This window comes from Maniola hyperantus, chromosome 14 (genome assembly GCF_902806685.2).
Source record: "Maniola hyperantus chromosome 14, iAphHyp1.2, whole genome shotgun sequence".
Taxonomy (NCBI): domain Eukaryota; kingdom Metazoa; phylum Arthropoda; class Insecta; order Lepidoptera; family Nymphalidae; genus Maniola; species Maniola hyperantus.
This window is the reverse complement of record NC_048549.1, coordinates 13,117,518-13,134,694: the sequence shown is the minus strand read 5'-3', so window position 1 is coordinate 13,134,694 and position 17,177 is coordinate 13,117,518. Positions and strand designations below refer to the sequence as shown.

At 36.0% G+C, this 17,177-nt stretch overlaps 2 protein-coding genes across 4 annotated transcripts in view; one reads left to right on the top strand and one right to left on the bottom strand.

Moving 5' to 3' along the window:
- Window positions 1-17,177, bottom strand: part of Ac76E (adenylate cyclase type 2 Ac76E) — a 182,774-nt gene that overhangs the window by 35,602 nt on the left and 129,995 nt on the right. The gene's annotated exons all lie outside the window — the stretch shown is intronic.
- The window catches only part of LOC117988432 (probable E3 ubiquitin-protein ligase sinah), a 71,926-nt gene continuing 63,500 nt past the window's right edge, over window positions 8,752-17,177 (top strand). The window contains exon 1 of the mRNA XM_034975579.2: window positions 8,752-9,063. Within this exon, the coding sequence (XP_034831470.1) occupies window positions 9,040-9,063 (24 nt within the window). The 5' untranslated portion in view covers window positions 8,752-9,039. The remainder of the gene's footprint in view (window positions 9,064-17,177) is intronic.

Genomic DNA, 17,177 nt, shown 5'->3' with positions numbered 1-17,177 from the left:
TAAAGTTTAGTTTAATATTCTTTATTGTACACCAAAAAGAAAGAAACATGTAAAAGAAGAACATACAATTAGCGGCCTTATCGCTGTGAAGCGATCTCTACCAGGCAACTAGCTTGAAACTGGGTTTAAGGTGTACGTAAGTTGTTAGGGAACATAAAGAAAATAATTATAATATAAGTAATATGTATAATATTAATAGGCACAGAAATGCCGAAATAATAATATATAGATAAAGATATACACAGGTACATATATAATACATAATATATATACATATATTTATATATAATATAATATAATATATAATATTTGAGCCTCAATAGCTCAACCGGTATAGGAGTGGACTGAAAACCGAAAGGTCGACGGTTCAAATCCCGCCCGTTGCACTATTGTCGTACAGTACGCGCGGCGAGAGTTTGGCTTTGACCGTTATTGCGCAGAAATCAGAAATTGGGTATCAACGGGCAATTAGTGGGGTGCGGGGCGGGTGTGTAGGCGCACGCGGTGCTCTGATTGGCGCTCCACTGCTCCAGTCGTTCCCTGCCTCTGTTTGTACAATCACGTTCACAAGTGAATTGCTATTTTCGTTAATTGTTTATTATATAAGAATCTGAATAGCACTGCTGCTAAGACTTTTTTTTAATGTTAACTTTTGTATTTAATAATTATTTTAAGTTTTCTTTTGTTTGTATGTACCAATTTTACATGTATCTTGGAATAAATAATTTTATTAAAAAACAATTATTTAGAATTTTCATCGCTGTCTCTGTAAACTTTAAAAGGAAATAAACATTTTATATAAGTAAAATAACTATCAATAGTTTTAATAAATGAAGAAGTTTATCTATTTCGTATTATTTTCTAGCATTATTACCACTGTACATGAATTTTGACCCACTCAAATATCCAACCTGGTACATAAAAAAGGAAAAGTATTGTGTGCGTGACAGTACCCATGCGCAGTAATCCCCTCCACCCGAAGGTCAAAGCCAAACTCTCGCCGCGCGATCTGTACCTACTCCTAGCACAAGCCTGACGCTTAATTGGAGAGGAAAGGGGAATATTAGTCATATAACATGGCTAATATTCTTTTATTTCAAAAAATAAATAAAAAAAATAAAAAAAAAATGATATATATTATATATAAATATATGTATACTACTTACGCAACGTTCGTTGACCTCTAGCGTCAGTCAGATGTTTGAACAAAATATAGGATTTTTTTATTTTTTTAGTAGTATGTAGGTCTGGCACGCTCTGGCTCTTAAGCCAAATCTGGCAATAGCTATTTGATATTACATTTCCTCATATTTTATCATGTTACATGATTTATCAAATACCTCCCTCACCACCTGGGTGTCTGGTGCACTTCGACCGTCCGCTGTGCCAGATCCTTCTTTCCACGCACATGCAAACTGTGGAACCAACTCCCATCGGCGGTGTTCCCACTAGATTACACCATGGGTTTATTCAAGGGGCGGACCAACAGATTCCTAAAAGGCCGGCAACGCATCGGCGGTTCCTCTGGTGCTGCAAATGTCATGGGCGGCGGTAATCACTTAACTAATCACTGACCCGCCTGCTCGTTTGCTCGCTATCTCTATTTTAAAAAAAAAACACGCTGTAGAACAGGTGAAGCCGTGGGTAACCTGCTAATATGTTATAGATGTGTTATTAAGTGATTCGTGATCGTCGCTTCTTTCAAACCGGTGTGTTGACAATGACCTAAATGTGCACGGGCAGACCGCATGCTGTGTAAAAAAGAGATGGACAATTTCACAGGTAGCATGTGTGAAATCATATGAAAAACGTTTTCATGTGTGCTACTTTACTGATAGCGCTTGATACACATGCTAGTAACTCGCACAAAAGCATGCCAGTTACTAGCAAGAACGAGCTACTAGCATGTGTATCGAGGTTCTGCCAGTAGCTCGCATGCCAGTACATGGCATACCAGTAGATCGCACGGCGTTTGATTTTTTCCCTATAAGGGAAGTGGGACGGGGGACTCGCATGCCAGCTACAAGCACGCGAAATACGTCGTAATGTGTTTGCTAGTAACTCGCACATCGTACTACTGATCCAATTTCTCTCCATATTGTTTTCTTTTTTTGCGTCTATTCCTTGCTTTCAAAAGTTTCTTCACTAAGATAATCGCGAGTTGTATTGTAACACCATTTATTTCTTCATAAATATTCATTTTGTGGTCTTTAACTCGCACGTCACTGGCACGGTACGCAGCCTTTCTAGTAACTGGCATACCAGTTACAAGCATGTGTATCACGCACCGACATTCCGCTAGTAGCTGGCATGCCAGCCTGCCAGCACCTAGCATGCCATTAACTAGCATGTGTATAACGGGCATAAGTGGTAGGAGATACGGTAAACGGAAAAAATAAAGGTTGCCTACATTTCCCTCTGCATAACTATGGGGCTGCTACACAGATACAAAGTTCTTGCAATTCACGAAGGCTAGTGAACTTTACTTGTGGTGACGTCGTTTACATGGTCATTGCGTAAGTGTGCGTTCATGTCGGACCAATCAGTCGCGAGCAAGCGCTGTCAAACGCACTCATTTAGTGTACCTTACGTGTACCGATACGAATTAAACACAAGCACGAGACAATGACCTTCGTGAAATGCAAGAAGTATACCTACATTGTATTTCGACCATTTATAGTTGAAATCTGTTTTGTGTGCGTTTATAAATTATAATAAAAATAATGCAACTAGCGTGGCCCCTATAGTCCCTCGCTACAAGCAGAGGTACTTATTTGTGAAATGTTATTCCTTTTATTTTACGTTCACTTCGGCTATTGTAGTCAAGTATACTGCAACCGACCATTGCACAATAACTTCAAAAACAAAAAACAACAAATCAAATATAACATACTTGACTCAACATAACCTCATTTCACGTTGTTTTACATGGCGGCTACGGAATCATGCGTTTTGGATATATTTTGTAGATCAGCCCCCCGATTGTGTAAGAATAACCATTTCATGGCCATCGCAATCGTCAAGAAATTTTGCCCTTTGATTGGTTGATTCCCTCTTTACATTTTTTCACAGCTTTTGATAGAAACACATTTTTTGATAGAAAAGAGAAATCTTTAAAATTAATCATAACATTTATTATACAATTTAATAAACTGAAATTAACATTTTTCGATTGCTTATTGCTAATACTATCCTGTTTATACATTTTTAGATTTTTTTCTCGCTTGGTGTGAAATATTCCCTATTCCTATTTAAACTAAAGTACAGTACGCGGCCAAAAGTAATGTACATCAGCCTTTAGAATGACATTTCGGCTCTGTAGAGCGTTGTCTCTGTCACTCATACCTATATGACGTTTTGGCGGTCTCAACGACAGGGACAACGCTCTACAAATCTGTTATCTCCTCCTAAAGGTCGATGTACAATACTTTCGGCGGCGTACTGTAGCTAAAGCTTCGACGTCATTGGGGCCGATTCTCTTGTACACAATCTCTAAACTAAACTAAATTAACAGGTCTAAATCTAGTGCTATGCTTTTCCGCAAGCAACATTATGAAAGGGATAGCAATAGATTTAGACGTGTCGTTTTAGTTTAGTTTAGAGATTGTGTACCAGAGAATTGGCCCCATTGTTAGCATGAAAATTGATAAATCGCTTTTCCCGTAAAATCACATGTGAAATAGCTGTGAAAAAAATAAATTTCACCAAATGAATATGATTTAAAAGCAGCAATAACTCCCATCTCTACTATACAATATATAGAGTCTATTTGACTACATTTTAGCGAAAATGATCTATAACATCCTGGCTGGAACTCGTTCATAGCAACTATTGGCATCTTCATAGTAATAAATAGTGCAAGTAAACCAAACAATAAGTATGCCCCACGACCGTTTTATAATAGGCACTATCTGAACCGAAAAATAACATAGAGTAAAAATGGCACGCGAGGAGTCATTTTGTACGGACTATACATAGTTTGGTCTACCAATTAGCACATGGCCAGCGTGGTAGATTGGCCAAAACCCTTCTCTCTGAGAGGAGACTCGTGCTCTGTAGTGAGCCGGCGATGTGTTGGGTTGATCTTACACAGTTTGTATGTATAATTCTATGTACCGGAATCAGAATAAATCAGACCAGAAACTCCCACGGACAAAGATAATGTGACAAAAGACAGGCATGAGACATGTTAGATATTGTCCCTTGTTATCGAAATAGCTCATAAGATCGATTGGAGTTGTGTGCTTAAGGGGACTCAGTTCGGTACTTTCGTCATACAAACGTAGGAGGGAAATTACAACAATATTCGATATTGTACGCACAATACTAAGAATTATATCGATTTATCTCGTCATTATCTAGGTTTATTGATACATGAAACATTGAAAAAAAATATTGATTTAAAAGTTACGAGGCTCAAAAGATTCCTATTTTAACACTAAATTAATGACAACTTTGGGCGTAAATAAATAAGATTAGGGATATGAAAATTCTAAAACAATTTATCATTAGACGTAGTTTATTTATTCATTAGTTGAAATAACTTTACTTTGCAAACATAAATTCAGCAATTTTTTCTCAAAAATACTTTTCCTAAACCCTTTTCGCGCGCTTGATTTTGGTGAAAATCATCGTGCCTTTCAACTTTCTCATACAATGTCAAGTGAAAAGCAAACATGTTACACACGTGCGCTGCCAATTTCGGTCGAGCGTCCTGCGTCACCTTAATATGAAGATTTATTATCAGTATATAATAATATGATAGCAGTAAATATATATTATGACAAAATAAACAATAATGACCCGGTTATCAATGTTTATTTTCAAGATTGCCTTCATGTAATAAATAGTTGTCGATCATCGGCATCGTAATATCATATATTACTACTCTAGATTTTTTTTTTAAAGAATATTAGCCATATTAAATGACTAATATTCCCCTTTCCTCTCCAATTAAGCGTCAGGCTTGTGCTTGGAGTAGGTACGACAATAGTGCAACGGGCGGGATTTGAACCGTCGACCTTTCGGTTTTCAGTCCACTCCTATACCGGTTGAGCTATTGAGGCTCATAACTTTTCACTTTACATTAACTTTCAGATTTAGTATAGACTAGCCTTTTCCCGGTTCTTCGTTCACGTATTTTAGCACTAGGGGATATCGTAGCTATTGCTGAAAGAATTACAAGAAATAACCCTTAAAAAAGCGTCTTACGTTTGACGACCTCCCTGGCGCAGTGGTGAGCGCTGTGGTCTTATTAGTGGGAGGTCCCGGGTTCGATTCCTGGCAAGGGTTTGGAATTTTATAATTTCTAAATTTCTGGTCTGGTCTGGTGGGAGGCTTCGGCCGTGGCTAGTTACCACCCTACCGGCAAAGCCGTGCCGCCAAGCGATTTAGCGTTCCGGTACGATGCCGTGTAGAAACCAAAGGGGTATGGGTTTACTAAAAACTGCCATACCCCTTCCAGGTTAGCCCGCTATCATCTTAGACTGCATCATCACTTACCACCAGGTGAGATTTGCAGTCAAGGGCTAACTTGTATGTGAATAATAAAAAAAAAAAGCGTGGTAGACTATGGCCATCATCATCATCATGATCAACCCATCACCGGCTCACTACAGAGCGCGGGTCTCCTCTCAGAGTGAGAAGGGTTTTGGCCGTAACCTACCACGCTGGGCCATATGCGGATTCGTAGACTTCACACACCTTTGAGAACATTATGGAGAACTCTCAGGCATGTAGATTTCCTCACGATGTTTTCCTTCACCGTTAAAGCAAGTGATATTTAATTAATTAAAACGCACATAACTCCGAAAAGTTAGAGGTGCGTGCCCAAGATCGAACCCCCGACCTCCGATTAGAAGGCGGACGTCCTAACCACTAGGCTATCACAGCTTCTTGACTATGGCCAAACTCTTCATATTCTGAGAGGAGATCCGTGCTCAGTAGTGCTTAAGTATACCTATCTATCAAACACACGTCGCCGGCTCACTACAGAGAACGGGTCTCCTCACAGAGTGAGAAGGGTTTGGCCATAGTCTACCACGCTGGCCATGTGCGGATTGGTAGACTTACCTAACATATGAATAAATATGTTTCGTAAATAAAGATAGATCAGTGAATCAGGGAACCTTGTATATTTGATAGATAGATTCACCTGAAAATGCGAAACTTATCACAAAAGTACATGCCCCTATTATACTATCGGCTAATCGTGCTAATGCTGATAAAAGATAACACTAAATAATTGTAGGGCACTTAGACAATCGATACAATGCTATTAAACTACGAGTACAAAGACAGATAAAGTACATGCTAGGTTTTACAATGTACCTAATAATGCAATCAATTACCTACTAATATTTCATCATCAACAGCTTACTACATAGTCAAGCGGTGCTACTGTTGAGCACGGGTCTCCTCTCAGATGTAAAGGGCTTAGGTCATAGTCTACCTCGCTGGCCAAGTGCGGATTGACATACTTCACTCACTTGGAGAACTCTCAGGCATGCAGGTCTCCTCACGATGTTTTCCTTCACCGTTAAAGCAAGTGATATTTAATTAGGTACTTAAAACGCACAACTCGCGATCTCAGAGATTTCGGTGTATATAGGTAGAAAAACACAACTCCTCCTTTTTGAAAGTCGGTTAACCGTCAAAATATGTTCAGCCGTTCCGAAGATTAACCCATTCAAATACACAAATAGACACAGACAGACAGACAGACATGGCATACAGACAGGCATACAGACAGACAGACAGACAAAAATTTTAAAAACGTGTGATTCAGTTATTGTTCAGTTCAAATAACCATTCGACATTACAGACAGACATTTCAATTTTTTTTTTTTTTTATTCAGATACAAGTTAGCCCTTGACTGCATTTTCACCTGGTGGTAAGTGATGATGCAGTCTAAGATGATAGCGGGCTAACCTGGAAGGGGTATGGCAGTTTTTATTAAACCCATACCACTTTGGTTTCTACACGGCATCGTACCGGAACGCTAAATCGCTTGGCGGCACGGCTTTGCCGATAGGGTGGTAACTAGCCACGGCCGAAGCCGCCCACCAGACCAGATTAGTATAGATTATGGTATGGTTAGTAGAGATTATTGAGGTGTAGATGTAGGTACGCAAATCGATTGCGCATCACAAGTAGGAAGAAAATAATGCCTAAGTACCTACCTAATCTCTTTGCTATCATGGAGAGACATTCAATAATTGTAATGAATAATGATAGTTAGATAGTAGCACGTAATACACGTCTGGAGACCTCACTATGCAACACATATTTTGAGACTTGAACGCATCCAAAAAAGATTCCTTTGGCACCTAGCTGCTAGTGTTGGAAAAGCTAGTAGAAATTTTGCATATAAAGAAAGATTGTCTTATTTCCAAATGTATTCGTTAGAAAAACGTAGGGAACTTTTAGATCTGCAATTCTTGTATAAAATTTTTAATGCTAAGATCGACTGTCCTCAACTATTGAGCAGCTTTAAATATAAGGTTCCTGTCCATTATCCACGTAAACCCATTACACCACTTTGTCCACCGTTGCGTTGAACTGTCCTTGGCGCCAATTCTCCTGTCTCAAGATTATGTTAAACTCTTAACCACCACAGCTCTATCATTGACATTAATTCTGACTCTTTGTATAGGTTTCGGGAAAAGATCTTTGCATATTGGAAGTCTTGAGTAGGAAGTATTATCTGTAATCTTATTGATGTTTGTATTTTTATTTTGTCACATATGTTTGTAAATGTTGTATTAACTTATAATTGGCGACTACATTTAGTAAGTAATATTTTCAGAATTAAGTTTTTTTTTAAATGTATTAGTGTAAGTAGCCGTTAGTTAATTTCATAAAAAAAAAAAAACAAGTATAATAATTCTTGTTTACTTTAGGTATTGCCCTTATCATCATCATTCGTATATAATTTGTATCCAACCGCCGTACTCAGAGTCGCTTAATCGTTACTTAAGTTTAGTTAAAACGAGACAGAGCTATATCTCTCACATACATTTGTAAGTTAAGTAACGATTAGCGACTCTGAGTACCTACGGCGGTTAGAGCCTTAATTATCAACGGATAAGAGCGGACTGAAATCCGAAAGGTTGGCGTTTCAAGTACTAGCTTTATGCTGAGGGGAGGGGAATAGTAATCATGATTAAAATGGCTCAAATTATTTTTTACTAGCTGATGCCCGCGACTTCGTCCGCGTGGAATTAGGTTTTTTTTAAAAATCCCGTGGGAACTCTTTGATTTTCCTGGGTAAAAAGTAGCCTATGTCACTCTCCAGATCTTCAACTATACCTATGCAAAAAATCACGTCCATTCGTCAGTCGCGTGCAGAGGGGTTATCCCCATTTATGGGGATTAGTCAACTATTCTTCTAAAAATCTCTATTGACACTCTCTAGAGCTCCTAATAGGGATATGTCATAGATATGACATATCCCCTATCGTGAGCTATTTTTCCGCAAATCCCCATTAATTTAAAAATAAACAATAAACATCCCACTATAAAACCTTTGAGGACCCCAGACGGGTTCGAAACTAGTCTAATTACGTTAGTTCAGCCGCAAGAAACTTAAATAATGACTTATCAGTTAATAATACTAATCAACGAAAAAATTATCATGTTGAATCGATAAAAAAATCATCCCTGTATAAAGCTGTAACTTCAACAGTTTCAGATAAGGGACCAGACTCCCCACTTCAGTTCACGTGTGATTCATCTACATGCCGGCTCCGCTGTACAGTAAAACTGCAATGCAACCATAATCATACCACGCGTCGACTCGTGCGCACGTATATTTAAAACAAAAGCGGTCCCACAACCGAATCGCTCCTCGCGGCACTCCGGTGCACTTTTCTTTTTCTTCGCACCGTATTATGAGTTACGACATTTTACGTTTCATCAGTGAGTGTTTCAAGTGATAAGAGTTCGTTGTGCTACATTGTTGAGTTACTATAGTTTACTTGGTGTTCTTTTTATAAATGTGCTGCTGTTTGTTGTGAGTTTACGAGAAACAAAACATCATGTTTCCACGTATACAAGGATTGGTGAGTGACTATTAATAAAATTTATTTGACGTGACTTATTTTGTAACTGAAAAAGTATTTCTTTCTGGCATCCACAAAAAAGAAATTACACACATGTTATTATACCTATATACGTTAGTATGACTGTAAGCCTATATTTATAACTAGCTTATGCTCGCGACTTCGTCCGCGTGGACTATACAAATTTCGAACCCCTATTTCATCCCCTTAGGGATTGAAAATCCTTTCTTAGCTTACGTCATAATAGCTGTCTCTATGCCAAATTTCAGCCCGACCCGTCCAGTAATTAGTTTGAGCTGTGCGTTGATAGATTAGTCAGTCAGTCAGTCAGTCACCTTAGATAAGTATTTTTTTATTAGTATAACACTGATACCTAGTGTAAAAGGAATGACACCGAAAACTCTATTATAATTATTATTATTCGTGAAAACTTGAATAAAAATAATAAATTGAGAACTTTTTGAGATTATAAGTAGCATTCAAATAAACAATCGTAGTAGGCTGATCTTACTTATCACCTATTAGGTATGTTGTTATGATTCGACAGTCGATTATAATAGGTATATATATGAATTGAGTCCGAAAAATAAGGCCTTTACACATTTAATTTTATTCGTTGCCAGAGGTCATTATAGGAACCATTTTGTTTATTTTGAAATCGTGCAAAATTTCGAGTGTACATACCGAAGCACTTACAAAGTTTATTGTTAAAATATGATTAGATTTTCATTCGTTATACTTATAAACAGAGAGTTGAAATATCTATGAAGTAGAGTTAAATGTATCCAGTCCTTGTCGAAAGCATCCAAACGCTATCTTATTTATTATAATCCTAATCCTAATATCCTAATCCTAATCCTAATAATCTAAATATATAAAAGGAAAAGGTGACTGACTGACTGACTGACTTACTGATCTATCAACGTACAGCTCAAACTACTGGACGGATCGGGCTGAAATTGGGCATGCAGATAGCTGTTATGACGTAAGCATCCGCTAAGAACGGATTTTTGAAAAATCAACCCTAAGTGGGTGAAATAGGGGTTTGAAATTTGAGTAGTCCACGCGGACGTAGTCGCGGGCATAAGCTAGTATTTACTATAAGTATTATTATTGTATATAAGTTGATTTGGGTATTTATTATAAGATATATTTTATGCAGTTTATTAGATTCTAGTACCGTAGACCTATTCCACTTCTTGATACGCCTTACTCACAACCTTGAATGGGAAGCTGGAAGAAATCTCTGTTTAGAGATAAGCATTTCCAATGTAACTTAATTTATTATTACTTTGTAACTACAATTTTGGTACATGAATAATAAAAATAAATAAATAAATATTATAAATGTGAAAGTCTGGATGTTTGGATGTTTGTTACTCAATCACGCAAAAACGGCAGAACGGATTTAGATGAAATTTGGAATGGAGATAGATTGTACCCTGGATTAACACATAGGCTACTTTTTATCCTGGAAAATCAAAGAGTTCCCGCGGGATTTTGGAAAATGTAAATCCACGAGGACGAAGTCGCGGGCATCAGCTAGTTTTGGAATAAAATAAAGAAGCATTTATTAGATAATTATGCAAAACGACATTAGCACATCTTAAATAGTATGTAAACACATTTGTTGCATTAATATTATAGTCGACTCGTTTGCCTTGTTGCCGATGTTTTGAAAGTAATAGAGAGAGAGCAAGCGTGTGCCAGACCTTCGTTATTTTATAAAAGCTGAAAGGTTCTCTGAGTATTGCCCCCAACACTATTAAATTAAACCAAACCAAAACCAAATACTATTAAACCCAAATCTGGGTCTTTGAAGTTTGGATCATAATAGATCAAAAAATCTATAACTAGACTTCCATTCCATCAGTTGATTAAATATAATAATATATAAATAATAATATTATGATCTCAGAAAACAGATTATAATTTGATTAATATACCTATTACGTTATCTACAAAATTGGGTTAATACTTTTACAAAGTTTTTGAAGTTACGAATCGCGTAAGTATTTGGTAAAATATTTCAACATAAAAATATTTATGAAATTATAATTGACATGATCATTACTCGGAAACCTCGAAAACTATTTTGGCAATAAGTGAATAACCTGCAAATGAATGACCTCATTTAACGCCTTGAGTTAGGTACTAAGACATTTTGCATACAGCGGTGATAGCCTAGTGATTTAGACGTCGAGGAGTCCAGTGTTCGATTCCGGGCACGTGCCTCTAACTTTTCGGAGTTATGTGCATTTCAAGCCATAGGGTCTTGGACTATAGTAATAAAATGACGTGACTTTTTGTATTGCGGTAGTTTATAGGGCTAGAATTCATTATTAAAGAGAATAATTAAAAAACATGGTTTTTATTCATTTTTTAAATAATTAATTATGTCACCGCCGCTGTACAGAAAGCGATTAATGACATCACATGACGTAAACGACAAACATTTAAAATTTTAACATAAAAAAAAAATTACGAATTGTAGCGTCATTATTTACCTTCCGTAACGTTCATAGTAAAAATAAATAAATATCATGATTTTTTTAATTAATTTTATTGCTACAGTCCACGACCCTATTAAATATCGCCTGCCTAAATGGTGAATGGAAACATCGCGAAGAAACCTGCATGCCTGAAAGTTCTGCATAATGTTCTCAAAGGTGTGTGAAGTCTGCCAATCCAAACTTGGCTAGCGTGGTAGACTAAAGTCAACCCCTTCTCATTCCGAAAGATATGATGGAAAATTTCAATTTTAGCATTTAAACTATCGTGAGTGATTACCATTATAAATATAGTTTTAATCGCGACGCGAGTTGAGTCCCTGTGAAAAAGGACCCCGGATGGGTTCGAAACTAGTCGGCCTAACGTCGACTAAATACGTGAGTAAAGCCGGATTCATCAATAATTATAATTTTACCTACGTATATTTAAACCAATCACAGCGGTACGTTGTTTCACAATGATACTTAAGATACTTGTAGTTACGGCTAAATTATCTGTGGTTATAACAATATAAGTACTTTTGAGTAGCATTATAACTTGGATGAATAACAACATTATGTATGTATGTATGTATGTATGTATGTATGTATGTATGTATGTATGTATGTATGTATGTATATACTTTATTGCACCACAGAAACACAAATGACAGGTTACAAAAAGAAATCTTAATAAGTAGGTACAAAAAGGCGGTCTTATCGCTAAATAGCGATCTCTTCCAGACAACCTTAACGCTAGGGAAAAAACGAACAAATGGACAATGGGAGGTGGTGTAAAATAAACCTAAATACCAATAGCTAAATAAACTAAACCATATAATAAGTATATAAAATACATATTATTAATACACTAATACATACAAATAAAATATAATAGACATACGTAAGACTATATAGATATATAGCTGATCCCCGCGGCTTCGCCCGCGTAGATTTAGGTTTTTAAAGATCCCGTATAGCCTATGTCACTCAGGAATAATGTAGCTTTCTACTGGTGAAAGAATTTTTAAAATCGGTTCAGTAGTTCTAAAGATTACCCCCTACAAACAAACTTAACGACATTACCTCTTTATATAATATATAATACAACGGGCCGTGCAGCAGAAATCGTAATATTTTAATTTCGCCATAACTTCAAAACCAAACGTCCAATTTTAATCATTCAAAGACCAAATATTATCTCCATAAACTGTTCTTAGTGATGAAATCATTTATTTTGATAAGGATTAATAGCATGAGTAAAATAAACGCGTTTAAATGTAGTCCAAAAAAAAATTCAAGATTTTTAAATAAAAAAATGGTTGCTGTGCCTCACTCGACATAGATGGGTATAGTGTGTCGCGGACTTTTTTGTAGATATTTATAAGATCTACAATTAATTAGAACATTTTATGGTTCTATCTTTTATAGTTTAGGCAGCGTACGCAAAATAAGTAACTTTTCTGGTTGATTTTTTACACCTTGTGTCCGAAAAACCCAAATATCTTACGGAACCCTATTTTTTTCCAAAATAAAATATAGCCTATGTTACTCGTGGATAATGTAGCTTTCGAATGGTGAAAGAATTTTTAAAATCGGTCCAGTAGTTTTTGAGCCTATTCAGTACAATCAAACAAACAAACAAACAAACAAACAAACAAACAAACAAACAAACAAACAAAGTTTTCCTCTTTATAATATTAGTGTAGACAACGGGCCGTGCAGCAGAAATCGTAATATTTTAATTTCGCCATAACTTCAAAACCAAACGTCCAATTTTAATCATTCAAAGACCAAATATTATCTCCATAAACTGTTCTTAGTGATGAAATCATTTATTTTGATAAGGATTAATAGCATGAGTAAAATAAACGCGTTTAAATGTAGTCCAAAAAAAATTCAAGATTTTTAAATAAAAAAATGGTTGCTGTGCCTCACTCGACATAGATGGGTATAGTGTGTCGCGGACTTTTTGTAGATATTTATAAGATCTACAATTAATTAGAACATTTTATGGTTCTATCTTTTATAGTTTAGGCAGCGTACGCAAAATAAGTAACTTTTCTGGTTGATTTTTTACACCTTGTGTCCGAAAAACCCAAATATCTTACGGAACCCTATTTTTTTCCAAAATAAAATATAGCCTATGTTACTCGTGGATAATGTAGCTTTCGAATGGTGAAAGAATTTTTAAAATCGGTCCAGTAGTTTTTGAGCCTATTCAGTACAATCAAACAAACAAACAAACAAACAAACAAACAAACAAACAAACAAACAAACAAAGTTTTCCTCTTTATAATATTAGTGTAGATATACACATATAGATTTAAATAATAAACTATGCCGTTACTGATGATAGCAAAGAGATAGGTAATGATCTTTGACATCAATTAACAACAATGAATTTAGTAGGTATACCTATATATAGTAGGTACCTATAAAGTACCTATTATAGGTACTTTAGATAGGTAGTGTGTTCAAACCTAAAAATTGTAACTTACTGTGTTTGTTATTAGGAATTTTTAGATTTTTAGTCAAATAGGTACCTACTGTGTTTTTATCATAAATAACTCGATGAATAGTAGCTACAAAAAATCGAAAATTTTCCCAAAAAGAGCTCGGTGTCGTAATTTTAGAAAAAAACCGACCAAGTGCGAGTCAGGCTCGCGCAATGAGGGTTCCGTAATACAGTCTTATTTTTTCGACATTTTGCACGATAATTAAAAAACTATGATGCATAAAAATAAATAAAAATCTGTTTTAGAATGTACAGGTAAAGACCTTTCATATGATACCCCACTTGATATAGTCACTCACTTCGAAAGTTGAAAATACTAATTATTAGTTCATGACCACAATTTAATATTTTTTGTGTGGTCTAACCCTAAATTCACGGTTTTCAGATTTTTCCCCAAATTTCAGTTATAAGATCTACCTACCTACCAAATTTCATGATTCTAGGTCAACGGGAAGTACCCTGTAGGTTTCTTGACAGACAGACAGACAGACAGACAGACAACAAAGTGATCCTGTAAGGGTTCCGTTTTTCCTTTTGAGGTACGTAACCCTAAAAAACTAAAACACAGTAACTGAAGTTACTGTGATTTTAATTACAATGGCAGTATAAATGACCAATGTTTCTATTACATATTTTAGAATTCAAATAAATGTAGGAGGTAAATTGATATATTTTAAGTAAATATGAATAAGTATGTCGTATAGGGAAAAATCTAATAACATTAGGTTAGTAATAAATAAATAAATGTATAATCTTAAAACAATAATTATTACTGACTACCTATTGGGGCCGATTCTCTTGTACACAATCTCTAAACTAAACTAAATTAACAAGTCTAAATCTAGTGCTATCCTTTTCCGCAAGCAACATTATGAAAGGGATAGCAATAGATTTAGTCGTGCCATTTTAGTTTAGTTTAGAGATTGTGCACAACGGAATTAGCCACAATGTCTCCTGTCTAAAATCTCTTTTGATTTAGGTGAAGTTGAAATAGTATGACTAATGCTATTATTCAGGATTCACAAGAACTAATGAATAATTCGCGTAACCTCTACCTACATAAAGGATAGGCACAACAAGGAAACTTTGATAATAAATAGAAAGGCCAAAACTATTATCCTTGTTTTATAATGCCTTGTATCCCTAATAAAATATCTATCCATACTAATATTATAAATGCGAAATTGTGTCTGTCTGTCTGCTAGCTTTTCACGGCCATCCTTTAAAATGATTTCGATGAAATTTGGTACAGAGATATAGCTTGCACCCCGAGAAAGGACATAGGTTACTTTTATTCACGGAAAATCAAAGTGTTCCCACGGGATTTAAGAAAACCTAAATCCACGCGGATGGAGTCGCGGGCATCTGCTAGTAAATGATGTTATAGTCGGATCAATATTGGTGTTCCCAATATTCGTACCAATTTGTAGCTCTAAAAGTTGGTACGAATGTTGGGAATGTTCTGTAGTGTGAAATAAGCTTAGCAGTCTACATTTCCATATTGAATAGTTAACATTGAAACTACTGTATTCGCGTGAAGTAAAAGTTCCGTGTGTGTGAATTTCCAAATTAAATTCGTTGGACATTTCTTGTGGTTTTTTTTTTTTCAAAAGACTGTCGAAGCGGACCTCCTAACAGCGCGATCCGTATCTCCGTTGCGACGTGATTGAATTACAAACCAACAATCAAACACGCTTTTGCATTAATATAATACTAGCTGATGATTTAGGTTTTTAAAGATCCTGTATAGCCTATGTCACTCAGGAATAATGTAGCTTTCTACTGGTGAAAGAGTTTTTAAAATCGGTTCAGTAGTTCCAAAGATTACCCTCTACAAACAAACTTAACGACATTACCTCTTTATAATATTAGTATAGATGGGTAGTGATAGTGATATCCCGTAGTGTGAATTGAGCTTTACGCTGTCATAACACCACGTTCATTAATATAATATAACGTAATATAACTTTGTGTCTCTACAATTAAAGCGTAACATGAAATTTTCTCATAATAACAGATCATAAAAACAAGAATAGCCTTCTAATGTGCTAAACACAAAGGCTGGTATTGCAATACATTGTTGCTGGTAGAGCCTTATTTGACGTAATCACTTACTACACGCCGCTAAAGTACCTATGTAGTTTTGCGCTCGTTTATGAAAAAATATCTGATTTTATATACCTACTTAGTGTAAAACCAGATTCTAGAGTTTTTTAGGGTTCCGTACCTCAAAAGGAAAAACGGAACCCTACTAGGATCACTTTGTTGTCTGTCTGTCTGTCTGTCTGTCTGTCCGTCTGTCTGTCAAGAAACCTACAGGGTACTTCCCATTGACCTAGAATCATGAAATTTGGCAGGTAGGTAGATCTTATAGCTGACATTTGGGGAAAAATTTGAAAACCGTGCATTTAGGGTTAGATCACATAAAAAAAATTGTGGTCATGAACTAATAATTAGTACTTATTTTCAACTTTCGAAGTCAGTGACTATATCAAGTGGGGTATCATATGAAAGGTCTTTACCTGTGCATTCTAAAACAGATTTTTATTTATTTTTATGTATATCATAGTTTTTGAATTATCCTGCAAAATGTCGAGAAAATACGACTGTAGTACGGAACCCTCATTGCGCGAGCCTGACTCGCACTTGGCCGGTTTTTTTATATCTAATGACATGTCTATAATATAGTCTGCCAATCTGCACCTGGCCAGCGCGGTGGGTTATGGCTAAAACTTTGATACCTATGATAAAAAACCTCATTCTGAAAGGACACCCGTGTTTAGTAGTGAGCTGGTTATGGGTGGCAATGGGCTGATGATGCTCTATTCATAGGCATGTCGCTAGATGAAAGGCCCTAGTGTAAATTTCAATAAAACATCATAATATTCTATAATATAAAAATGAATCACTAAATGTGTTGCTCATCGCAAATCTCGAGAACAGCTGAACCGATTTCGCTAATTCTTTTTTATAATATTCCTTGAAGTACGAGGATGGTTCTTACGGAGAGAAAATTTAAAAAAATTTAATCGACTGTTAGGCGGAACGAAATTCGCCAGGGCAGCTAGTTACTGAATAAAACTGACGCGACGTGACATTCACATAAG